The 27,726-nt window shown below is 44.1% G+C and overlaps 1 protein-coding gene across 1 annotated transcript in view; it reads right to left on the minus strand.

Annotated features, from left to right (window-relative positions):
- Positions 1-27,726, minus strand: part of cubn (cubilin (intrinsic factor-cobalamin receptor)) — a 457,745-nt gene that overhangs the window by 217,689 nt on the left and 212,330 nt on the right. The window contains exons 29-34 of the mRNA XM_070880231.1: positions 24,076-24,189; positions 18,375-18,503; positions 14,662-14,794; positions 14,265-14,470; positions 8,626-8,807; positions 1,121-1,322 (exon numbers count right to left, since the gene is read on the minus strand). Of these exons, the coding sequence (XP_070736332.1) occupies positions 1,121-1,322; positions 8,626-8,807; positions 14,265-14,470; positions 14,662-14,794; positions 18,375-18,503; positions 24,076-24,189 (966 nt within the window). The remainder of the gene's footprint in view (positions 1-1,120; positions 1,323-8,625; positions 8,808-14,264; positions 14,471-14,661; positions 14,795-18,374; positions 18,504-24,075; positions 24,190-27,726) is intronic.

A 27,726-nucleotide genomic window follows, 5' to 3' on the forward strand; every position in this document is an offset into this window, starting at 1 on the left:
GTCAGTGCAGCCCTGCCAGCAGCGGTAAGTTAGAACACCTACAAAAAAGGTAAGTTAAAGTTTTTGGGCTAAAAATTAGTTTTTTGTCGAAAACAGTAAATACCACTACAAGGCCTAAAATTCAAGCTTCAATTTGCACAGTGATAAAAATCAGCATTGCATGAGGATTTGTGGTGCAAACTGCAAACTTTCTGCAACTTTACTCCGAGGCCGATACCGCTGCGAGGGAGGCCTTGAAAGGGGGGAAAATACCGCCAAAAAAATTACTAAAAAAAAAATTTAAAAAAAACACAAAACATTCACAAGACACTTAATTAGCAAATCGCTGCAAAAGAATAAAAATATAAAAAATGTAACGTACCTTTCTTGCAGATCTTCATACTTACGACTGCTCCAAGGGCTGCAACGCAGCTTTTTACCTGCTGTTTTTTTCGTCCTTAATACGGGTGCGCACTGAGCCAAATTTTTGGCGGAAGTGATCTTTCGAGTCTTGCACAGCGGCGGTCTGCTCCCCAGTGGTACTTAAAAACCGTCATCGCAAGACGTCTCTGAATTTCCCGCCGCCTGTTTCTTTGTGAAAAATGGTGAAATATCGCCAAAAAAACGGGCGCAACGTCGCCTAATTTTTCGCCCTTTTTTTTTGCAGTGATTAGTTAGTTAACGGTCATTGTAATGTTTCTGGAATGTTTTTTTGAATTTTTTTTTTCTTTTACCCCCTCCCAAGGCCTCTCGCGCAGCGCAAACAACCCCGCACTAAATTCGACGAAACTCACGTTTTGCACCGCAAATAATTGTGCAATGCCTCCCTTTGTGAGCGCAGACCCCAAAGGCCAAAAGTTCGGCTTAAAATTGGTAGCGCAGCGAAAACGATAATTTTCATGTATCGCGGCTGTTTTCGCCCAAAAATCACAAATCCCGAAAATCCAGCCATTGGAGCTTATGGCGTCATCTCAACTACTTGGTATGGGTTTTACTGTTCAGGAAGTTACTGAAAACACTTCAGGAGCCTCTCTATGTATGTATTCATTCTCCTTTTTAATTATAATATGCATTTGTACCGATTGTTACCAAATATAAATGTGCTACAGCTTTCATGCCCTTTTATGCTTTTACCACACACCTGGTTGGACAGTTGCTATTGCAGTTGGGTCAACAATGTATTCGACTGCACACCATTCCAGCAGGAAACCTTTTCCATTTATAGTGGAGTCACTGATAAACTGAACCGTCAGTGTGCTTCCGGTGGATAACACTGCTGGAGGGAGTTCAAAGTCGCAGTATATTCCAATAAGACGTGCATGGACATTAGGACCATCATACAACTGGAACCAGAACCAAGGAAATACAGCATATTAGTCATATCGCCAATTGCTAAATAACATGACTAAGCATATTGGTTGTTTTCCTATGGCATTGCTTAAGGACAAAACTAAATGTAAAACTTGTGTCTTTCTTTTTGTAACTGTCTCGACTTGTCTCCTATTTTCTAATTGTTTCCATTTCCCTCTCTCTCTTTCTCATTTGATTTCTACATTTTGTCTCCATTTCCTATCTCGCTGTATGTCTCTCATACACTTTCTCTCACTGCCTGCTTTATATCTATCTATTTCATGCTGTTTCTCTGTTCGTCGTTCTGTAAATGTCTCTGATCCTCTGCCTCTTCTCTTTTGTATATTTCTCACTCTCTCTGCCACCACTCAGTATCTTTCTCTGTACATCACCGATTTACTTTTTCTCTCACTCTGCATGCCTTTTATACATTTCCCCTCTCTTTCCTTCTATACATTTCTTTCTTTTACAATCCTTCAGTTTCCCTTATTTTCTTTTCCTCTCCCATGGAAACCTGGGGCAGACTGGAGCCCTCTTGTTTCAGCGATCAGACGAATCGTTAGAAGTGTTTGACCACCTTAGAAACATCTCAGTCAGATTGCAGGCTGGGAATTCCCTCCCATCCACCATACTGGCCAGTGTCATCAAATAAAACCACAGTTGGGAGTTGGGCTTGTGAGTAGCTTGGGAAGACTTTAGTCTTAATCCTGATGTCTATTCGACTGAATCACTCCAAAGAAGCAGCAGTATGGCACTGTTGAGAGAAAACCGGAGGTTTGGCAGAACTGATGGTGAAATGTGTGATTTGGCTCTCTTGGGAATGGCTGCGATCTGTCAGGAGGGGGAGTTGGGGCAGGGGTACAGGCTAGCAGCACTGGGAGAAGGGGTACTGGATGTGGCAGCATTGTTTGTAAGTTTCTAAGAAATCTCTGAAAATATTAAATTCAATTAGAAAAATGGCAACTGAGTTTTTTTTTCAAAAGCATTTTAATTGGTTCACTTTATTTTTTCCCTTTTCAAATATTATTTTTAATTACAGATTCTCCTGACTGATCGATCACTGCTGGTTGTTTTCATAAGATTCAATAGTTTTTATTGGTATTTTTCTAAACATTTGCATGCTTCCTATATCTTCAATTCTGATTTGCTGCTTTTACTTTGAGCCAATTAACAAATTGTTTTGAAAGTGTTACAGCAAAAATGTGATGGAAAAAGTGTGACAACAGGCGGTGTGACAAACAAAATTGAATACTGAACACAACACACTCTGGACACAGGACTTTTATCATATTATAGATCATCATCATCATCATAGGCAGTCCCTCGGAAACGAGGAAGACTTGCTTCCACTCCCAAAGTGAGTTCTTTGATGGCGGAACAGTCCGATATGAAAGCCACAGACCCTGTTACAGGTGGGACAGACATTCGTCGAGGGAAGGGGTTGGTGGGGCTGGTTTGCCGCGCGCTCCTTCCGCTGCCTGCGCTTGGCCTCTTCACACTCTTTGCGTTGATACTCGAAGAGCTCAACGCCCTCCCAGATGCACTTTCTCCACCTCGGGCGGTCTTCGGCCAGGGTCTCCCAGGTGTCAGTGGTGATGTCGCAGTTTACCAGGGATGCTTTGAGGGTGTCCTTATAATGTTTCTGCTGTCCTCCTTTGGCTTGTTTACCATAAAGGAGCTCGGCATAAAGCATTTGCTTAGGGAATATCGTATCTGGCATGCGAACTATAGAAACATAGAAACATAGAAAATAGGTGCAGGAGTAGGCCATTCGGCCCTTCAAGCATGCACCACCATTCAATGAGTTCATGGCTGAACATGCAACTTCAGTAGTCCATTCCTGCTTTCTCGCCATACCCCTTGATCCCCCTAGTAGTAAGGACGACATCTAACTCCTTTTTGAATATATTTAGTGAAGTGGCCTCAACAACTTTCTGTGGTAGAGAATTCCACAGGTTCTCTGGGTGAAGAAGTTTCTCCTCATCTCGGTCCTAAATGGCTTACCCCTTATCCTTAGACTGTGACCCCTGGTTCTGGACTTCCCCAACATCGGGAACATTCTTCCTGCATCTAACCTGTCTAAACCTGTCAGAATTTTAAAAGTTTCTATGAGATCCCCTCTCATTCTTCTGAACTCCAGTGAATACAAGCCCAGTTGACCCAGTCTTTCTTGATATGTCAGTCCCGCCATCCCAGGAATCAGTCTGGTGAACCTTCGCTGCACTCCCTCAATAGCAAGAATGTCCTTCCTCAAGTTAGGAGACCAAAACTGTACACAATACTCCAGGTGTGGCCTCACCAAGGCCCTGTACAACTGTAGTAACACCTCCCTGCCCCTGTACTCAAATCCCCTCGCTATGAAGGCCAACATGCCATTTGCTTTCTTAACCGCCTGCTGTACCTGCATGCCAACCTTCAATGACTGATGTACCATGACACCCAGGTCTTGTTGCACCTCCCCTTTTCCTAATCTGTCACCATTCAGATAATAGTCTGTCTCTCTGTTTTTAACCACCAAAGTGGATAACCTCACATTTATCCACATTATACTTCATCTGCCATGCATTTGCCCACTCACCTAACCTATCCAAGTCACTCTGCAGCCTCATAGCATCCTCCTCGCAGCTCACACTGCCACCCAACTTAGTGTCATCCGTAAATTTGGAGATACTACATTTAATCCCCTCGTCTAAATCATTAATGTACAATGTAAACAGCTGGGGCCCCAGCACAGAACCTTGCGGTACCCCACTAGTCACTGCCTGCCATTCTGAAAAGTACCCATTTACTCCTACTCTTTGCTTCCTGTCTGCCAACCAGTTCTCAATCCACGTCAGCACACTACCCCCAATCCCATGTGCTTTAACTTTCCACATTAATCTCTTGTGTGGGACCTTGTCGAAAGCCTTGTGAAAGTCCAAATACACCACATCAACTGATTCTCCCTTGTCCACTCTACTGGAAGCATCCTCAAAAAATTCCAGAAGATTTGTCAAGTATGATTTCCCTTTCACAAATCCATGCTGACTTGGACCTATCATGTCACCTCTTTCCAAATGCGCTGCTATGACATCCTTAATAATTGATTCCATCATTTTACCCACTACCGATGTCAGGCTGACCGGTCTATAATTCCCTGTTTTCTCTCTCCCTCCTTTTTAAAAAAGTGGGGTTATATTGGCTACCCTCCACTCCATAGGAACTGATCCAGAGTCTATGGAATGTTGGAAAATGACTATGTGGCCTGCCCAGCGAAGCTGATCGAGTGTGGTCAGTGCTTCAATACTGGAAATTTTAGCCTGGTCGAGGACACTGATGTTGGTGTGCCTGTCCTCCCAGCGGATTTGCAGGATCTTGCAGAGACATTGTTGGTGATATATCTCCAGTGACTTGAGGTGCCTTCTATACATCATCCATGCCTCAGATCCATACAGGAGGGCGGATATTACTACAGCCCTGTAGACCATGAGCTTGGTGGTAGATTTGAGGGCCTGGTCTTCAAACACTCTTTTCCTCAGACGGCCGAAGGCTGCACTGGCGCACTGGAGGAGATGTTGAATCTCCGCATCAAAGTCTGCCTTTGTTGATGAGGCTCCCAAGATATGGGAAATGGTCCATGTTGTCGAGGGCCGCGCCATGATTGATGATTGGAGGGCAGTGCTGAGCGGCGGTGACAGGCTGGTGGAGGACCTTTGTCTTACGGATGTTTAACTTAAGGCCCATGCTTTCGTACACCTCAGTGAGTACATTGACTATATCCTGGAGTTCAGTCTCTGAATGTGCGCAGACGTCGTCCGTATACTGCAGCTCAATGTCAGAGGTTGGGGTGATCTTGGACCTGGCCTGGAGGCAGCGTAGGTTAAACAACTTCCCACTGGTTCTGTAGTTTAGTTCCACTCCAGCGGGGAGCTTGTTGATTGTGAGGTGGAGCATTGCGGCGAGGAAGATTGAAAGAGGGTTGGAGCGATGACGCAGCCCTGTTTGACCCCGGTCCGGATGTGCATTGGGTCTGTAATGGATCCGTTGGTAAGGATCACAGCCTGCATGACATCGTGAAGCAGGCGAAGGATGTTGACAAACTTTTGGGGGCATCCGAAACGGAGGAGGACGTTCCATAGTCCCTCACGGTTGATAGTGTCAAAGGCCTTTGTAAGTTCGAAAAAGGCCATGTATAAGGGCTGGCGCTGCTCCCTGCATTTTTCCTGCAACTGTCGCGCTGCAAAGATCATTTCCGTTGTGCCCCATAGGGGACGGAATCTGCATTGTGATTCCGCGAGGAGCTCCTCAGCCACAGGGAGAAGTCGATTGAGGAGAACTCTAGCGACAGCTTTCCCAGTGCTTGATAGCAGGGAGATTCCTTGTTAGTTGCCGCAGTCGGACTTGTCCCCTTTTTAAAAAATGGTCACAATCACTGCATCTCTGAAATCTCCTGGCATGCTCTCCTCCCTCCAGTTGAGGTCATGTATCCACGCCAGCAGCGCCTCTCCGCCATACTTTAGCGCCTCAGCAGGGATTCCATCTGCACCCGTAGCCTTGTTATTCTTGAGCTGTTTTATGGCTTTGCCTACCTCATGTAATGCTGGAGATTCACTGAGTTGGTGGTGGGTCGCACGCTGCTGGATGGAATCGAGAACACTCGAGTCAAAGGCAGAGTCTTGATTGAGGAGATCTTCAAAGTGCTCCTTCCATCGGGCCTTGACAGCCGCGGTGTCCTTGATGAGTGTTTCCCCGTTCTTGGCCAGGAGTGGGGTGGGGCCTTGGGAGTTAGGACCGTAGGTGGCTTTGACTGCAATGAAGAATCCTCACATATCGTGGCTGTCGGCCAGTTGTTGTATCTCCTGTGCTTTCTCCATCCACCACCTGTTCTTTAGGTCCCGGGTTTTTTGTTGGACCTGAGCCTTGAGCCGTCTGTAATGTTGTTTTGCAGCTCCCGAGGTAGGTTGTTGCTTGAGGCTCAGAAATGCTTTGCGCTTGCACTCTATTAGTTCTTCGATTGCCTGATCATTTTCATCAAACCAGGTCCTGATGTTTTCTGGTTGAGTGACCAAGTGTCTCTTCACAGGCACTGGTTATAGAGGCCTGGAGGGCAGACCAAGCGCTGTGGGCATTCAGCATCTCAGGATCATCAAGGCATGCCAGATTGACTGTGAGGCGCTGGCTGTATAGGGCTCTCAGCTGGGTCTCTAAGTGCCCCGGAATTAACTATTTTGTGGAGCTGCTTCTACTGTCCGCTCTGCTTTGGGGCAATGTTAATGTTGATGATGGATCGGATTAGGCGGTAGTCCGTCCAACAGTCGTCAGCTCCTGAGATGGTGCGGGTGATGCGCACATCCTTGCGATCCCTGGCTCGGCTGATGACGTAATCAAGTAGGTGCCAGTGTTTGGAGCGAGGGTGTTGCCACGATGCTTTGTATTTGTCCCTCTGGTGGAACAGCGTGTTGGTAATGAGGAGTTCATGTTCTAGACATTTTGTCAGGAGTAGGGTACCACTGGAGTTGGCTTTCCCTACCCCCTCTCTGCCAATCACGCCTCCCCAGAGGGCTGTGTCTTTGCCGACCCTGGCATTAAAATCACCCAGGAGGATCAATTTGTCACCCGTAGGATGTCTCGAGGTTGGAATAAAAACCCTCTTTAGCCTTATCCGTTGCATCGAGTGTGGGGGCGTACGCACTCATGACAGTGGTGCATTGGTTCCGGGATAGGGTAATATGAAGAGTCATGAGGCGTTCGTTAACCCCACAGGGGGAGTCTTTGAGGCGGTCGACCAGCTCATTCTTGAGGGCAAAGCCGATTCCATGAAGGCGGTGTTCTGCCTCTGGTTTCCCTTTCCAGAAGAAGGTGTAACCTCCACCATGTTCCTTCAGCTAGCCTCCCCCTGCCCGCCGGGTCTCGCTTAGGGTGGCGATGTCAATGTCAAAACCTCTGAGTTCCCGAATAAATTTTGGCGGTGTGGCGTTCCGGCCTGTTGCTGTTGGGATTGTCCATGAGGGTCCTCATGTTCCAGGTCCCAAACTTCATACCGACGGAGTGGAAGATGCCTGTGCGTCAGTTCTTTTAACGTGGGGTGGCCGCTGCACACCGGCAACCACACGGGCTTAGCTGAACAAGGTCTTGGTCCAGTGGCAAGGGGGTCCAAGACAACTGGAGACCAGGCTCTTCTCTTTAAGCCTAATTGCCTACAGCGAAGTGTTGGCTGCAAGCTCGGCGCCGCGTAGGGCCATTGATGGTAGATGGCCCGAGGCTTGGTTGGGGGGCAGACATTAGGAAGGTGACTTCAAAAGTTATTTTAAAAGTTAAAAGTTGATAAAGATTCCCAAATTGTTTAAAAAGTTTCTAAGAGTTGTTAAAAAGTCTAAGATGTAAATCAATAATGGGTTATAAAAGTTTCCACAATTTAAAAAGTTTCTAAAGGTTGTTAAAAAGTCAAAGATGTAGATTAATAATAGATATTTAAAAGTATTTCGATTAAAAGTCTAAAATGTAAGTTTTAACAGTTCTCCCAAATTGTTTAAAAAGTTTAAAAGTTGATTAAAAGTTTAAAAATTAATTAAAAGTTGGTTAGGAGTATTATATATATAGGGGGGTGAAATTGATCTTGGGTGGCAGCCCCATTTATACACCGCCCAATTTTCTTCTCTATTGACTTCAATTTTTTGGGTTTCTATTTTTTTCAATTTCCAAAGTTTCCCTGTTGACTGCAGCCAGATTGCACCTCCCCTTTAAGAGGTGCTGGCTGCCCTCAAGTGGCATCAGAGACGACCGATTTCGCACCCCCACCCCCCCTCCCCCCCAAACAGGCATGGAGCCAATGAATAGTACTGGTAATGCTGGCTGCACATCTGAATCATTTTAATGAGGCCCCAGCATCTTGCCTCCTGCATGCCCATTTTCAGGCACGATCAAATTTCTCGGCTGATGTTTTGGAATAATTGTAAAAAAATCATTTTGTTGTTGGGAATGTCACAAAATTTCAAAACCCACTCACTTCAAATTTACTGTAGCACTAGGTTTGTTATTGCAATTGAATATATAATTGATAAACGTACCATGTAATGATGTAATTGCATCATGTGACATCAGGCTTTTCCACGTGATGTCTCAAATGGTACATAAAATGACATGTGAGCATGGGCGATACAACACTGGTGTGTTCAGTTTAAAGAAGTAACAGAAAGAGCTGCTGAAGGCTTTGAGGCTATACTGAGGCTCTCAACTGAAATTCTATAATACATTCATCTTGTTCTCAAAACCTTCTAGTACAGATCTGGATCTTCCGGAGGTTGAAAGATTACTTACGGTTAACTTATCAAATCTGCATCTATGTAATGCATCAATATCCAGCTCCAATATTCTGGCACGGATGATATAGAATGCAGGAACAGTAATTGTCCAGTGGTAGTTGGCATTGTGTGGGTAATGCAGTGGCCATAGTGGAGATGTAATTTGTCCTTGGACTCCCACAATTTCATTGCCGTACACTGAAACAAAAATTTTTAGCTCAAGCTAAGGGACATTTATGTTAACACCAGCTCTATTTACAATAATAAAGAATTATTTTATCTGTTTGCAATATAAATATAAAATTCAACTTGTAATCAATAAATCAATGTTCAAGTTATCAGTTTCCAACTTATTCGTAACTTGTGGTGCAGTCCAGCTGCTACTGATCTCATACCCAAGAGGGTGTGCCAGGCTCCCTGTTGGCATCCGGGCCGAACCCAGGGGGATAATTGTCGGGCCAACCGGGCAGTCGGCCGACAATAAAAAATAAAATGGCGTCGCCGGCAGTGCCACCTCCCCTTTAAGGCGGCCATGCCGCCAACCAACAAGGACCAACAAGAAGTGCACTGACACAAAAAGCTGTCGGGGGCACCGGCTGGTGGCAGCGCTGCTCCTGAGGGGAAATTCCGCAAAAGGGATATTTCCCGCCCCGCGGGGCAATTTTGGGAAGTGGTCACCGCCGGTCGGTAAGGGGTCGGTGCATGCTTGGCGTGGCGGGAAAATGGGCGGAGCGCTCCCCTATACCACTCCAACCCTGATGAAGGGCAATTTACAAAATGGCGGCCTCTCCACGGCGAGTCGGTGGCCATTCCAATAAGGGAATTTTTAACCAATAAGGGAATTAAGGGTTACGGGGAGCGGGCGGGTAAGTGGAGCTGAGTCCACGGCCAGATCAGCCATGATCTTGTTGAATGGCGGAGCAGGCTCGAGGAGCTAGATGGCCTACTCCTGTTCCAAATTCTTATGTTCTTATTCCGCATCGTCCCGTGACTGTTGCGTTCAGGTGGCCAGAGGCCTAATCGGGAGGAGCAATTTCGGCCCCTCTGTGTCTTAAGTTTTCAAAGATAATGGGGGGGAAAATTCCGGTCGAAGCTTTCTTCGGATGAACGCCTCCGACCCGAAAATTTTTAACAAAAATACCTGGTAGTCACGGAGGAACCTACGATTGTGGTCGGAGGCCTTCATTCGCTGTGCAGCACACGGGGAGATGACTACCCATATGTATGGAAATACTCGAGTCACGTGTGTCTGGACCACCAATCACGAGGTAGTATTCTCATTGATAAACATGGGAACGCCGTTTGTGTGAGTTCCCATTACTATCAATGAGAAAACCCTCCTAAAACAAGAAACACAGCACAATGAATTTAAAAAAACACCTCACATATTTAAAATGAATTGAAATGAAATGTAATTAAATGTTTTAGAAAATAAAATTGGGGGAATTTTTTTAAAATGTATTTTAATAAGGTTAAAAATAAACTTACCTCAATGGACAGGGCTTTTAACATAAAAATGAATGATTAAATTTAATTTTCATTTGTTTTAAAACTCTAAGGCTGGTAAAAGTAAGCTATACGCCTGCTTTTACCAGACATAAAAGTTTGAAGGACATTCGGTGGGCATGAGTTGGGCAAATAGTCCAATCTCTCCCGCGCGGATGTCCTTCACCCAGGGATGCGGAGGATCTGTCAAGACAAATCTTGACAGATCGGAAAAGCCGGTTTTCGGCGCATGTGCATCACGCCCCAAAAATCGGCTTTTGCGAGGCCTTGCCGGCTCCATGCGCATTTCGTACGGATCTGGCAAGGCTGGAATTTTTGACCAATGTCAGCTATTCAAAGGAAAATTGTGCTGCCAATGCAGGAAACATGTTTAGTACATAGTAATAGAAATAACGTGCTGATAAGTCAACAAATGCAGAAATATTTAAAATGTGATGACCTACAAACAAAACTCTGATAACCTAAAGATCCCTGGAAGCGCCACCGATCCAAGGAAATCTATGTAGTAGGTAAACTATTCACCAATTAAGGCTCTACCCTATCAAATCCGGTTATCATTTTTAAACCCTCAATTAGATCACTCTCATCAATGTTCCCCCTAATTTTTGTTAGGCGCACGGTCCCTTTAACGGGTTGTGTGCCCCATTCAAAGTTTTGCATATATGCAAAATTTCACTATTGTAAAGCAGGACACAAGGGAATACTAGCTAAATTTATGCAACCTGTCTTAATAATTAACCCCTTTAAACCCCGGTATAATTCTGGTGAATCTGCACTGTACCCCTTCTAAGGCTAATATATCTTTCTTGAGATTCATTGCCCAAAATTGAATGTGGTCTGACCAAAACTCTGTACAATTGAAGCATAACTTCCTCCCCTTTGTATTCCAGCCCCTTTGAGATAAAGGCCAAGATTTCATTCGTCTTTTTGATTACTTTTTATACCTATGCACTAGCTTTTAGTGATTTGTGTACATGGACACCAAAATCCCTTTGCTCTTCCACAGCTTCTAGTCTCCGAACATCAAGAAACTATTCCAATTTGATTTTTTCAGATTCAGAGTGGATGACCTCACATTATCCCACATTTAACTCCATCTGCCATAGTTTTCCCCATTCACTTAGTCTGTCTATGTACCTTTGTAAGCTCATGCTCCCATCCACACAACTTACTATGCTTCCTAACTTGGTCTCATCTGCAAATTTGGATATACAACTCTCTATTCCTTCATCCAAGTCATTAATAAACAGGGAAAAACAGAACAGGTCCCTGGGGAATACCACTTGTCACATCCCACTAATTAGAGAATGTTCCCTTTATCTCTACTCTCCATTTCCTATCTCCTAATTAATTACTGAACCATGTCACAAGGTGCGCTCCCATTTTTGCTAATCTCTTGAGCGTAGCCTTATGAATTGCCTTCTGGAAATCCATATAGACAACAGCCATTCCCCCATTTACCATGCCAGTAACCTCATCAATTAATTCAACTAGATTAGTCAGACATGAACTACCCTTCACAAATCCATGCTGACTCTCCTTAAGCATCTCGTACTTGTCCAAGTGCTCAGTCACATCACATATTAAATCCACTAAGCTCCCCTCATGACATATATTTAGGTTCCCTTGTACAGCCGGTCGGGAATTTACTAAGTGCTTCAGCTGTTTTTTATGGAATTTGTACGTGTACTTTCCATATTTTGTCATCAACCGACCTGTTGAAATATTGGTATCCAAACTGCTTTATACCAAAGCTGTGGAGATCAGGATCTTAACAGAGCATTAAAACATTAGTTTTTTAATTGGATGCTTTATTTAATGATATAAAACAATGAAAGATATAACCGACAGGTTTGACTGTGTAAATATAATTCAGCATTCAGACTATTTTTCTGGAAACATCCGATATATTTATTTTCCTCTAGCCAAAGTTATTTGTTTTTAAACAATACATTACTAGATAACAACCTGCCGGAAAAAAGAATAGATATTGTTTTTCACCTATTGGAAAATAATTGCTCTGATATTGGAACTGATCTTGGCATTATATGTTGTGATATTGGTATTGATAGTGGTATCGTATGTAGTGATATTGGGCTCAAAATTGGCCCACCCCTTTTTTCGGCGCACTCACCAGAGATGTGCCGACGTTGTGGGCTGAAAAGGGCGCCGATAAAATGTCCCCTGATTCTGGCCGCTGTGTTGCCTCTCCAGGGGCTTGGCGTGGCGTGGCCAGTCGATTGAGGGGGCGGAGCTAGGGCCCTGCGCCAGAAACAGTGCCGGCAGCTCTCCACATGCGCGTTGGAGTGTCCACGCATGCGCAGTAGCTCCTGCCCCTAGCCTCTGTGTGCGTGGTGCAGCATGGGACCCGATGCATCCCACCCCTATCCCGGGCCGAGTGGCCTCCCGCACAGGCTGGTCCACTGCCTTCCCGGGCTAGAAAGCCACAACGAGCAGGTTGGTGCAGGGTCCAAGCCAGGACGGGGGAATGGGGGAGAGGGATGGGGTGGGAGTTTTGAAGTGGGGGGGGGGGGGGGTTTGATCCTGGTGGGGGAGTTTTGGGTGGGGGAGGGAGCTTTGATCCCAGGGGAGGGGGGGTGGGGGAGGTTTGCTCCTGGTGGAGGGAGGGGGGGGAGTTTTGATCCCGGTGTGGGGGGGGGTAGGGGCGGGGGGGGTGGAAGTTTTGATCCGGGAATGGGGGTAGATTTGATCCCGGTGGGGTTGGGGTGAGTTTTGATCCCAATGGGGGTGGGGGGGGTGAGTTTTGATCCCGGTAGGGGGGAGGGAGTTTTGATCCCGGTTGGGGGGAGGGGCAGTGCAGAGGCGCGGGAGTGGGGGTTGGGGGCAGAGTTTTGATCCGGAGGGGGGGGAGGAGTTTTGATCCGGGGGGGGGGGGGGGAAATTCAGAACCGCAGGGTGTGTTCGATCACCGGCCCCATGGGGGTAGGGGGTTCCGATCCCAACCTCTAGGGAAGATCTGATCCCCAGACGTGTCCAATCCCGGGGGGTGGGGGGAGTTTTGATCCCGGTGGGAGTGTGGGGGGGAGTTTTGATCGCGGGGGGGGGGGGGGGTGGGGGGGTGGAATTCTGAACTGCAGGGTGGGTTCGATCACCGACCCCATGGGGGTAGTGGGTTCCGATCCCGTGGGTGGTCCGATCCCAACCTCTAGGGAAGATCTGATCCCCAAACGTGTCCGATATATGACTCCAGGTGCTGTTGTGATCCTGGAGGGTCTGATACCCGACCCCGGGAGGTAGGGTTGTTTGTAAGGGGCAGGCTGATGATGGGTGAGCTTAGTCAGCTGGGAGAACATAAGAACATAAGAAATACGAGCAGGAGGTACTTCTATTTTTTATTTGGATATTTTGAAAAAATTATGTAAATATGTTTTGTCTCTTTACTTATTTAATTTTATTGTTTAAGCTTCCATAAATGCTTCTGTTGTATAGTAAATTAACTTTGCGAAGTTTGTCATATGATGTCCTGTAAAGTTGTTTGATCCTATTCATATTTTTTAGTCAAGTCATTGAGTTCTGCTGGCTTCCGATGTACCCACCTGCGCTGATTTCTTAACACTCCGCAAGGGTTTTCTGCGCGGCCACATACGCTGGCCTATGTTAGTTTGGAGTATCTATTAGCTGTCCAAAGTGACCTAAATGGCCAAAACAGGCACAGGTGGCTGGTAATGCCCCCTTTTGAAAAAAAACAAACTAAACTAAAAAAATTCTAATTAACTCACTTATACTGGCGCAAATTGAATGTGCAAAATGGGGATTTTTAAGATACTCCAGAAAAATCAAGTTGCTCAAAAAAAACGGAGTAATTCTTGGCTAATTTTGAGCCCATTGTAAATGTGTTCATTAACATAAATATTTGGAAAAAATTTAAAGGGTATGGGGAAAAGGCAAGGGAATGGGACTAAATGGATAGTTTTTCAAAACTGGCATACGCATGTTGGGACAAATGCCCTCCTATGCTATAAAAGATAATGATTTCACTAAAAATACTCACTAAAGGCAATCAGATTTACAATATTGTTACATGTAACAAACAAAGCAATTTATCCTCCATATTTGAAAACTGTTTCAGTTTAAAGTATATGAACTATTTTGACAACCCAAGTACCATATCCTAAATCCACTACTTACAGTGAGAAAAAGTGGCCCTGAATCTAACACCAGCAGGTGCAGCATCAGAGACAAATTTCACCCACAGGATGTGTCCCATAATTGATGTATAATTTGCAGGTAAAGTACTGCCACAGAAATGTCCGAGCAGCTGTCCAGCTGCACTCCCGTCTCGAATTTCAAGGTAATCCAAGGCACAGTTTGTACTGTATGCAATATCAAAAGTTCTGTTAAATGTAAACAAAAATTAATACTACATTTCATCTGAGGAGTTATCAATTAATACCAAGGAGACCCAAACTAAACATTACTCCAGTAATAATAATTAACAATAAATAAGGTGATTTAATCAAAGGAAAAGCTTACTTTAGGTATTGACGTAAAATATATTTATATGAATTATATAAATGTTAATTACATGAAGGAGAGTTGGACACGGTTACCAGGGGAGCTGATGATATACCAGACGCACTCATAGTTGGGTGGAGACACGTCAGGATAGTTGGGACTATTGAATGCTCCTGTCTCCATGTGATACATCCCACCACATGCTGTGAAAGGAATAATAGAACCCAACTCTAGTAAGCATTGTTCAATGTCAATGTTGTTAATAATAATCCATCTTTTTATGGTTACTTAATATCTATATTCTACAATATGAATATGTAGCTATATACAATTTTACTGATTTCCTAATTACACCAACAAGTTTAGTGTATTTAAAAAAAAAATCACATCTTGCATAATCTTATGGGCTAGAATTTCGGTTGTCGGCGAAAACGGTAATTTTACGCCAAAATTACCATTTTCGCTGCACTACTGTTTTTAGGCCTAAATTTTGGCCTTTACTTCATCGGTAAAGTAGGTGTTGCACGAGGATTCGTGGCGCAAACCGAGTGTTTTGGCAACTTTAGGCCGAGGCTGGTACCGCTGCGAGAGAGGCCTTGGGAAGGGGAAAAATAAATTGCAAAAAACATTTACAAAACCCTTACCTATTAAATCACAGAAAAAGAATTAAAAAATAAAAACTTTAACACACTTTTTTGCAGGTTTTCATACTTACCACTGCTGGCAGGACTGCATCGACAGGTTTGGCCTGTCGGTTTTCTGGGCATGGCGGAGAGTGCCGAAAGTACGACAGTAACGCAATCCGCAGCGTTACACATCATTTCACGTCAGCACACCTCTCTCCGGCGGTACATGGAAGCTTCTCCGCAAAAAGGTGCCTGAAGATCCCGTCGACCGGGTTTCCACCGCGGAAGGTCAAATCGCAGCAAAAACCCGGTCGCAAAGTCGATGAAATTCTAGCCCTAACTTTCATTGAGTCCACCCCTTCCAATTGACCCGCCTAAACTTTATTTAATCCTCCAAATTATTATCTGTAACTTTTCTTCTGACTTTCCTATTAATATGTCATTGCCAATTGATAATGACATAATAAATATGTTAATATTCTGTACTTTTCAAGGTGGCAATAGGCAATGTGCCATCTTTGGTAATTAGATTATCTCAAGTGGGATCCATGCCTTCACTAATTTTAATTAAAAAATAGATGTCAGTAAAAAGTTGTGTAATGTCAGTAGAAAGTGCAAATGGATTATTCGATGATCTGAGGATTTTGATCCTATAGAAAAATAATACAGAAGGCTAAGTGAACCGAAATCTGACTTTTCATCAGTAAGGCCTTGATGTAGTAATTAATGATGAACTTGTGGAGGAATTATCCTCTTTGGGGCAAATATCTGCTGGGGTGGGATTTCCGCTGAGCTCGCTGAATCCACTCCAACCCTCAACCCTTTTCCTTTGGTCGGGGCTTATCTGTGATGCACAGTGAGTTCCCAGCAGTGTTCCCAAGAGGAAGCCCAGCAGTGTGAAGAAAGGAATATCAATGGTGCTGCAGAAGGGATATCACTGCAGCAGCAGAAGAGCTGGTGAGGCATCTTAATTGAAGATCATAATAGGTGCCCCAATGAAAGCTTTGGCCTAGATCAGGGCTTCAACAGGTTGGTGTTGGGGACAAGAGTTCATGGCCCTCTCCCTCCACAGAAGGAAATGTTAAGGCAGTTCCTGCCACATTCCTCATGCCAAGGAAACACAGTAGGGGGAAGGGGGGAGGGGAGAAGGGGAATCCTCCAGGGAGCCAATCCCTGTCTCCACACAGCCATTTATATGTGGTGAGTAAAGAAGGAGAGGCCAGTGGCAGTCTTCGTGAAGCTGGGGGAAGAGTAATTCCGGTCAGTGCAGTTAAGTGGCCGTAGGCTATACTGCCTAAATTTTGCCTCTACCTGAATTTTCAATTCATCGTAATGGGCCTGCCTCAGCGTCAGAGTCTCCTTTACTAGAGTTGCTGTAGAATTATTGCTGCAACAAGTGTCTACTAATTTGGGTGGGATCACAGAGGGGAACTTAGCTGCACAGTTAAATTAGGTGTACATTTCACTTCAGATTCAGAGCTAGAACTGGTTGGGCTGCTTTTGGTGTCTATTACACCCTTAAAATGGATTCAGATTTGATGTAACAGACCCCAAAAGTGGATGGAAATCAGTTCTGTCTTAGACCTGTAGATGAAAATCAGTCCCAGTGAGTTTAATAAAGAGTTGATTTGGAAATATCACACAGCAGGAAAAGAAGTGAACAGTTCAGAGCATAGGTGTAGTGGCCATTGGTGGGTATATTGCAGTAGACAAGGGAGGGATAATGTTGACTTGAGAGCGCAAAGGCCATAGGAGGCATAAGAGTCATGGCAGGTACTATCTTAGTTAGTAGACTAGTTGAAAAAACTCAACTCTCTGAGCATATTGAAGGACCAGTACATGATGCGAGTGTATGACTGAGGTCCATGTACATCTGTAGGGACAGTTAACCATTTACCATGTACCTGCACTACAAGTTTGTTGTGAAGATCACTACTACCCTTAGGGCTGGATTTTCGGTATTTTGCAGCTCCTGTTAGTGCCCCAGAGGGGTGGCAATGGCAACGGTAAGCACTTCCGGGTGGGTGGCCAGCTCCTAGCACCCTGCCGGGATGTTTGGTGCCGGTTTCGACGGGGTGCGGAGCATTACCGCCCAGAAGAGGTGAGCCGGTGTGCAGCGCCCCTGTTACGACACCGGCCCGATTTTTGGCTGCCGCCCCATCTGTAGCACTCCAGTGCGCCCTGCTAGGACTGCCTGTGAAAGCTGGCAGTTCGAGCTGTAACGGCCACAGTGAGGTAAGTAATGTCGACCTCAGTTACGTGAGATTGTTTTTTTTTGCGATTTATGTTGTGGTGGTGTGAGTTATTTATTGGGAATATTTTTGGAAGGTTTTTTCAGGTTTCCCCCCCACCCCCCTTCCAGGCCCCTCTTCGAGCACTCCGAGGCTGGCTGTTTAGCTCGGGATTTTCACTTGCTCAGTAGGTCTAGCACCCTAAAAGAGGTGTGTAACGCCTCCCTTTGCTCTCCTCCCCACACTCAGGGCTCAGCTGATGAATTTTGCTGACTAAGGCGCAAACTGTTCACGGGCGCAAATTTTGCCGCCCTGCCGCCATTAATGAGCAGAACCGAAAATGCAGCCTTCAATGTTTATGCCACAGGGACCTTCTGGATACCCATAGTAGACATCACAGGGCTCAGAAACTTTATTTGACTTTTGAGCAACTGATATTTTATATTTTGCACAATAAAGGTATGACAGACTTGAAGATATATTAAATGTGAAAAGAATTGTATTCTATTTTGCAAGCTTTCTATATCTGTGCATCTATTGCATTTACTCTTCATATGTCAGTTTTGCCTGCTGCTGTGCCCTTTTACTCAGTACTCCCCGAGCTAAGGAAATAGTTCTTTTGAGTAGTTTGATAGTGAACCATCTGAAAACTACGGTAATACTGAAGACCCTCCACCTGAATTTGCAATTAACTATAATGGGCCTGCCTCAGTGTCAGAGACTCCTTTAATAGAGTTGCTGTAGAATTATTGCTGGAAATAATGTCAACTAAATTGTGCAGGAGTATGTCCATTAACATGAATGCTAATTGGATATTGCTGTGCTACTTGATGTATGCCACTATTAGAGCTTCTATTTATCAGGTAACTACTACTCAAAATTGGAGTTTGCTTTGAGTTTTTAAAGTTAGATAGGTATAGTCCTACCTGATGTGGATGCAGCATAAGTCACTCGGAAACCTTTGAATGAGCTGACATTGTTAGAGATGAAGTTGACAAACAAAACGTCACTGAATGATGTGATAGGATGAGGCATTGCGTTTCCACAGTAACGGCCTACAAAATGTGGAAGCAAATTAAAGTACACAGCAAGCCACTTGAAGCACTATGGCATGGATAAAATATGATGTGAAAACATTGTACACTAAACACAGTAAAGCACATACCCACTCACACCATTCTTAACTGAAGAAAAAGCATAACTCTACACTCACTGGGGCCAAGTTTCAGCCTGAGTTGCTCCTGTTTTTTTGGAGCAATTGGTTTCGAATGGAGTATCTTAGAAATTGCAATTCTCGGCATTTAGTTTGCTCCAGTTCTAGTCAGTTAGAACAGTTTCAGTTTGGAACAGATTTTTTTTTCAAAAGAGGGCGTGTCCGGCCACTTACACCCATTTTGAAAGTTTAGGCAGTGAAAACTTACTGCAAACTAATTTAGAATGGAGTAAGTGTAGATTTTTGTACGCTCAGAAATACCTTGTCTACACTTAGAAAATCAGGCGTAGGTTACAAATCAGGCATAGGGAATGGAGGAGGGGGGAGTTTAAAGGGAAGTTTACAAACATTAAACACTTCAGTTTTACAAATAAAGAGCCATCATCAACAATAAATGCTAAATACATCAATAAATCAACCAATAAATCAATCCAAAAAAATTAATAAAAAATAAAATTAAAAAATAATCAATAAATAAAACATTTTCTACTTACCGACTGCAGCACCGGGAGTCCTCCAACAGCATGCTGGGACGCCAACACCCGCAGTGTGTCTCTGTCAGTGTCTCTATCTCTCTGTCTGTCTGTGTGTGTCTCTCTCACTCTCTGTCTGTCAGTGTCTGTGTTTCTGACAGTGAGGGGAGGGGGAGGAGGGGGGTGGAGAGGAGGGGGAGGAGGGGGGTGGAGAGGAGGGGGGGTGAGGGGGAGGAGGGGGGGGGAAAAGAGGTCAGGTCGAGGGGGGGGTGGAGGTCGGGTCGCCAGTGGGGGGGGGGGGGTCGGGTCCAGTCCGGTCCGGGGGCGGAAGTCGGGTCAGGAGGTGCGGAGGTTGGGTCGGGGGGTGGGGGGGGTCGGGTGCGTTCCGGGGTGGGGGATGGGATGGGGTCGGGTCTGGGGTGGGGGGGGATGGGTGGGGGGGGGGGGGTCTGGTCCGGGATAGGGGGTCGGTTCCGCTCCGGGGTGGGGGGGGGGGTGAGCGGGAGTCGGGTCGGGTCGGATCCGGTCGGGAGGAAGCAGGAACTGGGCGTGGGAGGCAGCCTTCTCCACGCAGCCCCAGTGAGGCCATTCGGCCAGGGCTAGGGGCTGCGTGCTTCAGGCCCCTCCCACACAGTTTTGGGCGCCTGGAGCTACTGCACATGTGCGCCCACTGTAGCGTGCATGTGCAGAGGTCCCGGCACTGTTTTCAGCACAGGGACCTGGCTCCGCCCCCCCCACAGCTCATGCTGCGCCGTGCCCAGCTCCAGAGGACCTGCAGGGAGCCGGAGAATAGGTAAGTTTTTTTTAGGCGCACTTTGTGGCGCGAAAAACGGGCATCCAGGTCTGGGCTGCGCCTAAACCACTGACCAGTGAAATTTTAAATTAGAAAGCTAAGGTTAATGTACTAGGAATTATGAAATGACATCCTTACGCTGGTCTCAGACCCAATATAAAGCACTGAGAAAATGCCATTTCAGCCAAAATCATGTATTAAATTTCTACTGCAAATCATACATTTAGAGCAGGGTCCTCAATGCCTATTTACATTTTAAGGTCTGAATTTAAGTTGTCTTCACTTAACCCCTCAACACTACATCAACAGCAATTTCCAGAGTATAGTGAGTAGATAAAAGAACTTGCACTTATATAGCACCTTTCGCAAACACAGGATGTTCCAAAGTGCTTTGCAGCCAATGAAGTACTTTTGAAGTGTCATCACTGTTGTAATGTAAGAATCATAAGCTCCTACAAGCAGTAATATGTTAATCACTGAATAATTTGTGTTAGTGATGTTGATTGAAGGATAAATATGGGCTAGGACACCGGGTATTTAAAATAATGCCATGAGATAGTCAAATATCATACAAATGATACATTGCAAATGAGCATGGACATTATTTGATGCATTTTTGTGAAGTACTGTCCATTGCTTCAACTGTGTCTTTAAGCTAGAAGTGTTGAATTGGACTGGTCTTGCGCTATGGCCAAGTGGAAAATTACTAAAGCATTCTGGCAAGAGAGCTAAGAAGTCTTACCAGCTTTTCTTTAACCAGTGATATCCAGTTGAATACTGCCAGTGTTAGAACCTGGTATTCAAGTTAAGGATCAAGCTTGACAGGGACCGCTCCTGGGAAGTCCTGCTGCAGTGAAAGCGAAAGCCAGGACGGAAGGTCATATATATATAGTGCAGAAAACTAATGGCACTATTGGCAAGAAACAGAGGCATCTGTAGTTGATTTCAAGTTCAAAAGAAAATCAGATTTTGGAAGTTAAGAGTGAGTTGTCACCAGCACCAGATGAATCTGAGACTGAAGATACTAGTATTGAAGTTTTATTTGGTAGTCGAGGTTCCATGTCACTGTTGCACTATTATGAGCAGCAGAAACATCAAAGCCTGATTAGGCAGGAATGTAAAATAACCAATTTATTATAGAGATGATGAAGCTGAAATTCCACAAAGATTCTATTAATCTCTCTCTGGAGTTACGGTAGAAGACCGGTGGAAGCCCCATGGAATTTTAGTCCATTGACTTGTTAGTAACAGCAAACTGCTGCAGGAGCAAAATAATCCCTTTGTTTGCTACCAGACCTGGGATAGTCTATCCTGAAATTCGTAAAGATATTTTTGCTTTGTGAGCTCAAAAGAAGAGTGATGCGATGAGAATAAATTTCCACTGTTTGAGAATTAGGTAGGCAGAGTCACGTGATTCGACTGGAATGTTAATTGTTTACTTGAGTATTTAATGAATACTTCTAATGCATGTTGCAGAGATAAACCCAAATGCTGTTTAATTTCTTTAACCATTGCTTTCCATATGATGCTGGGAGGACTTCTTAGCTTTCTTGCCAGAATGCTTTAGCAATTTTCCACTTGGCCACAGTGCAAAACCAGTCCAAATTCAATAATTCTTGCTTAAGCTTAAAGATAAAGCTAGAAAAATTCACTATCGTCCCGTTTAGGGCACTAATTTTTAAAAGTTTGAAAAGTTAGTGCCAGGCGCTAACAATTTCAAACCTTTAAAAAATTTGCCATTTGCGCGCCAAGAAGGAAGTGGAATACTAAATTAAGCGCTCCACTTCCTTCTTGGAGTGCTAACGGAAGCAGGCAGGGCAGAGACCTCAGCAGCACTGCACACTGGGCAGTGCAATGCTGCCACGTTCAAAGGGTCCTTCCATCCCTGCAGGCTCTGCAATATGAAGGGGACCTATCTGGACTCAAGTAGAGAGCCGGGCTGAACGATTGTGGGCGGGAACCCGTGAAAAAAACAACTAGAAAGCTAAGTTTTTTTTATAAACTTACTCGGTCACCTTGCCTTTAATCAACACCCCCTGTAATGGTCGGCCGCCCGATCCTCTCCTCCTGCAGTTGTCGGTGCTTTCACCCGCGCTGCTGCAGGGATTGGAAGTGAATTTCAGGTCGGGGCAATGTGCAGGGCAATGACGCCGTGATCCTTGGGTACAGGAGATCGGGGCGCAATGCCGTAGCACTGCCGCTAAACTCCCGCCCAATATGACGGGAGTCGATGTCAGCACTGCGCCCGCTCGCAAACGGGAGGTACAAATGCACCCAATTTCTCCCCCAACGATAAACTTGTTTTAAAACCAAGATATGCCTCAGCATAGTCCAATGGTATGTAATCAACATTACTAGGTTGGATCTTCCAGATTCCATGATGTTTTAAGTACTTGTCACAAATGCTTATCTTTTTACAGCTGTTTCTCTTTGAAAATTTTCCATATAATGGCCAAAAAAATTGTTATTGCAATCAAATTTTGGCACCCCACACTGAATTTATGGAGGCAATATTAATTTGGGGATGTCGATGAAAGAACAAAATTGAGAAAACAAACAAGAAAAAAAAAGTTAAACATGTGAACAAGAATCTCTATGGAACTGATATTGCTTTGCAACTCTCTTATTTTTAATGACATAATGGCCAGATTTTGCTGTAGAAATAACGGTGAAGCTAGCAGCGCTCACCATCATTAAAATGTAAACCAGAAAACAACATCTGGCGACTGCACATGTGCTTTAAACACAGAAATCAAGAAATTGCTGTCCAAGTTGCCCTGCTCCTCCACAAGCTGCATGATAACGGTATCTCACCGAGAGACTTGGGATTGAAATACATGGAATGCCGTGAAGTTGCTGTACTTATCTTATGGACACCCACTAAACTCGCCAGAAAAAGTTGGGGCTGGTCCATTCCAGTGAAAGTACACTTTTAATGGCATGATAAGTCTTAATTACTGCCAAACAATCTCTCTGTCACTGAAAATTAACTTTTACAAGGAGTCTCATTCCTTTAGATTTTAATTATTGTTGGAGATTTTTTTTTAATTAATTTTTTTAACATTTTCTTTCTGTCTCTTTTATCTCCCTCTCTCTCTCTCTTAATCCCAACTTTCTTTCTCTCTCTTTATTCTGCTTCCTATAGCTGATTTGATATTGAATTAACGATTCTAACTGACACTTCCTGGTTCAGACTCTGCGCTGCTCATCAACAATTCAATTTGATTGGTTAAGGAGATACACAGTTGCTTGTCCTGTTCATATAGGTACTCTGTAGATGGCACTATGCTGAAATGGCTCTCCAATTACAGTCATTTCCAGCGCAAAATCTCATAGAAAGTCTGTGGGAAAGTGTAATGAACAGCTGGTGTCGATCATTCATGCTGACAGCAAAAGTCGGCCCTATGTTTTCACATATACGAGTTGTTACTGGAGAAATACTCAATTCATGCAATCCCCAAATGTTAAACTAGGCACCAGACTCTGGGAAAGACAGCTTGATGTTTTATACTCTAAAATATTCCAGAGCTTTTAAAAAAAAAATCTAATGAGAAGTTGGGATTGTTTTCCTTAGAGCAGCGAAAGTTAAGGTGAGGCTGAATAGAATATTCAAACTTATGAGGAGTTTTGATCGAGCAAATAGGCAGAAACTGCTTCCTCTGACAAGTGGCTTGGTAACTAGATGTCATAGATTTAAAATAATTAGGAAAATCAGATAAACATTTTTCCACACAGAGGGTCATTAAGATCTGGAATGCACCACCTAAAAGGATGATGGAATCAGATTCCATACAAACTTTGAAAAGGCAATTGGACATGTACTTGAAGAGGACTAATTTACAGGATTATGGGGAAAAAGCTGGGGTGCGGGACTAAATTGGAGAGCTCTTTCAAAAAGCTGGCTCAGGTACGATGTGCTGAATGACCTCCTTTTGTGCTGTAAGATTCTATGATTCTAAGTCTCACTTTTGCTGATTGTTAACTATGAGGAACCTTTAACACTCCTCTGAGGCAGGCATTCAAAAGTCACTCAAGTGTAAGTTAAAGACTGTGTTTGAAACGACTGGTCGTCATGATTACAGTGAAGGTATATTGGTTTAGCTGTTGCCATCACTACAGTATGAAAACTATGTCAACTCTTCACTTACCGACAGAAGGGGCCCCATAGTTGTCTCCATCTAAGAATTGCAAAGCATCTGCTGAGCAGTCTGCACCTCTGTTTTCAATTGCAAAGTCGGTAAAAGAGACTGTAACATGGTTAACTGTTGACAAGAAAAACAATCTCAAGTTACAGCTCAATAATCGCCAAAGACAGCCACTACATGGAAACCCCAAGCAGTTACATTTCCTTTCACGAATTATTTCACTGACTTTTTTCACAAGGAAATTACATTGTATCCTAAATATACAGACCTTCGCTGATCTAACAGAAACGTTTTCATTTTGTTTTTCACCTGCTTCCACAATTTTAAATTCAGTAAATTAATAATGTTACGTATTACTTAAAAATGCATGGTATTCATATATGAGAAATGCCTTCAACAGATAATTCTGAGATTAACTGAATCCCCAAATTTAACCTGAAACAGGATTTGGGCGGGCAGGGGATGGGGGTGGGAGGGGGGCAAGGCAAGTGCCAGAGTCCCCACCCTCCACATTCAGTGTAAGACCCAGGTGATTTTAAGCCTGGCCTCATCAGGAAACGGCAGCTGGCCAATGGGGAGGGTCATGAGAGAGAAGGCCTTTCGGGAGAGTCGCGGGAGGGAAGGGGTTTTGGAAAGGAAGGGGTTTTGGGAAGGCGTTTTAGGAGGATTGCGGGAGGAATGCAGGGGAGGTCCAAATTTTCCTTGAAGGGCCTGGAGGAGAACTTCTGCTCCTCCGGCCCCACAAGGAAAGGACAATAATTACCCTTAATTTTCTCGCCTGGTCCCAGATCCTCTTCCTCATTTAAACATTTACTTATGCTTAAAATTAGTTTAGGTTATTTTTATGCCATTTAAAAATGTTTAAATTTATCTTTCAAAATATTAATTTTTATTTTAAATGTTTAATTAAATGGTATTTTAATTAATTTTGAACCTGTGCCGATTTATTTTTATTTCAGTGTTTTGAAATGTATTTATTCGGTGATTCTTATTATACAAGGGTTCAACGGTCCAGAGCCATCATATAGGTGCGGAGTTTTTTTGCAATTTGGAGGCGTTCGGCCGCAGCAAGCTACCAACTGCAATTTTTGGACCAATATGTTTGTACATAAGCAGATGCTGTATCTATTGTTGTGTGAACTTTCTCCAACACTTTTTTTAGTTCTGGTGTTTAATAAATTTGTTGTAGCAATGGCATCGGTGAAGGTAACAATTATGTCTTGATATTCTGGATTATATTGTTGTTTCCTTTTCTGTTTTTAATATGATAAAATGTCTTGCCAAAATCTTCATTAAAGTAACACTGTCCGTTTAATTACTTTGCAGACTCTTCAGTCATAAACTGGCTAATTAGTTTCGTCAATATCAAATTACATGGCTGATGTACCACTGCACTGAAATATCTTACACAGAAACTCCCTTGTGCTTTCCTCCATTCTGTCCCAAGAGTGTACATTGCTTTCTTAATGTTGATTACTTTCATGGCATCTCTTATATTTTTATTAAATTGATGTATGGGGCATCAGACCTAATAGGAAATATTTCATTTGTCTATTTCAGAAAATCAATTTTTAACACCCCTCAAATCCTTAGCTGCAACTGCAATGTCACTTTCATGACATAAATTTAACTCTTATTGAGTTGTTGCTGCTGAATAAATGAGCAAGAATTGAAAAATTGCCTGCAGATAAAATTAGATTAATTGATTGTTAAAACATGTGAACCCAAGAAACACCAGCCGTGAAATTATGCTGTGAGACTAGTGGCATACATTGAATATATGTGAAATTCCTGCCTGCTATGTTAATGTGTACATTGACCTATTTATTTTACATGAGTTTGCATTTCTGTCATGTTTTAGGATTTTTTTTTGACCAGTTTTCCACAGAAGGGACTTGGGAAAAAAAAGTTACTTTTAAATGTTTGTTTTAAGTGGCCCGAATTTGGTGGACTTACCGCCAGCTGCCGTCGAGTTTTCTGGGCGCTCTCCCCTCCGAGCGAGTTTGGTGAGGCCCTCACGCCGGCGGGGAAAGAAGACCGCTGGGGACCGTCCACTGGCGTGCACCAGTGTGCAACGCCAACAAAAGTCCTCCCGCCCACTCCCTCCCGAGTTTGGTCCGGCCGGTCCCCCGCTCCAGCAGCAGAAGAGACCACCGCATGGAGGCAGGTCTTACCTGAACGGTAAGTATGAACACCTGCAGAAAAAATTTTAGTGCACTTCTTTTCTTCATTTCTGTTGCAGCGATTTTGGTCGATGGGCTCCTCTGAAGGATTTGCAAAAGTTTTTTTTCCATTGGTTGGAAAAACATTTTTTGTTTCCGTTTCTCCCTCCCTGGGCCCGATTCTCTTCTCAGTGTAACTTTGCCGAGGATCGCATTTGCCGCCCAGAATATGACCTACCGCCCGCTGCTGCCCAGAATCGGCGTGTAATGGCCATTTCTTCCGCCGGGTGTTTTTTTCCCCATTTTTCCACCAAATTTCCGCCCAAAGTACCGTCAGGATCTTAGCAGTCCTTTCAATGGTACATGGGCAGAACTTGGGTTTGATCAAACTCGGGCCCCTAGTGTATTCACAGAAGTTATTTTAAAAAAATGCACGAGTCAATAGGTGGCTAAAATGATAAGCTAAGCTTTATTGCCAAGCAGATATTTAAAAGGCAGTGGCCTTTAAAAGAAAGAATTGAATCTATATAGCACCGGCCCCCTCCCCCCCCCCCACCCGCCTTCCAATGCACTGCCTGAAAGTGTGGTGGAAGCAGATTCAATATTAACTTTCCAAAGGGAATTGAATATATACTTGAAAAAGATATACTTTCAGGGCTATGGGGGAAGAGCTGGGAGTGGGACTAATTGGATAGCTCTTTCAAAGAGCTGGCACAGGCACAATGGGACGAATAGCCTCCTTCTGTGCTGTATCATTCCATGCTGGCACAAGCCCTCTCGCCCCTCAATGAAAGTATTCACTCTTTTGCCCTTTCTTTCCAGTTCATGCTGACATGCCTTTCACTTCCCCGCAATTCAAATTACCACTTTGCTCTGTCCCACTTCATTTAACCAGATGTTCTTCTCACTCCCAGTTTAAGCAGGCATTCATCCTCCTTTCTCCTCTGTTCAAACTGGTGCTTTCCTGTCCTCTGAAAAATCAGATAGTGTTCTGCTCCTGATTGCTATCCAGTAAACGCTGATGTAAATGCACATTTTGAAATGTTGGATAAGGAAAGGATTGCACTCAATTGTACTTCTCCCTCCTAAAATAACCTAGACCTAAATAAAGAAACTATTCCTTAAAAAGGAGTGAACACATTTGGAAGAGAGAAAATCAGTTCAAACTATCAGCTATGTGGAGCTCAAAAACTGTAAAATGAGTCAGAAAAACTTGCATTTATATAGCACCTTTCATGACCTCAAGATGTCCCAAAGTGCTTCACAATCAATGAAGTACTTTTGAAGTGCAGGCCCTGTTATAATGTAAGAAATGCAGCAGGCAATTTATGCACAGCAAGCTCCCACAAATAACAATGAACTAATGACCAGGGATGGTGAGGGATAAATATTGGCCGGGACACCGGGAAGAACTCCCCTCCTCTTCTTCAAATAGTGCCATGGGATCTTTTACGTCCACCTGAGAGGACAGACAGGGCCTCAGGTTAACGTT

Source organism: Pristiophorus japonicus, chromosome 5 (assembly GCF_044704955.1).
Source record: "Pristiophorus japonicus isolate sPriJap1 chromosome 5, sPriJap1.hap1, whole genome shotgun sequence".
Classification (NCBI taxonomy): domain Eukaryota; kingdom Metazoa; phylum Chordata; class Chondrichthyes; family Pristiophoridae; genus Pristiophorus; species Pristiophorus japonicus.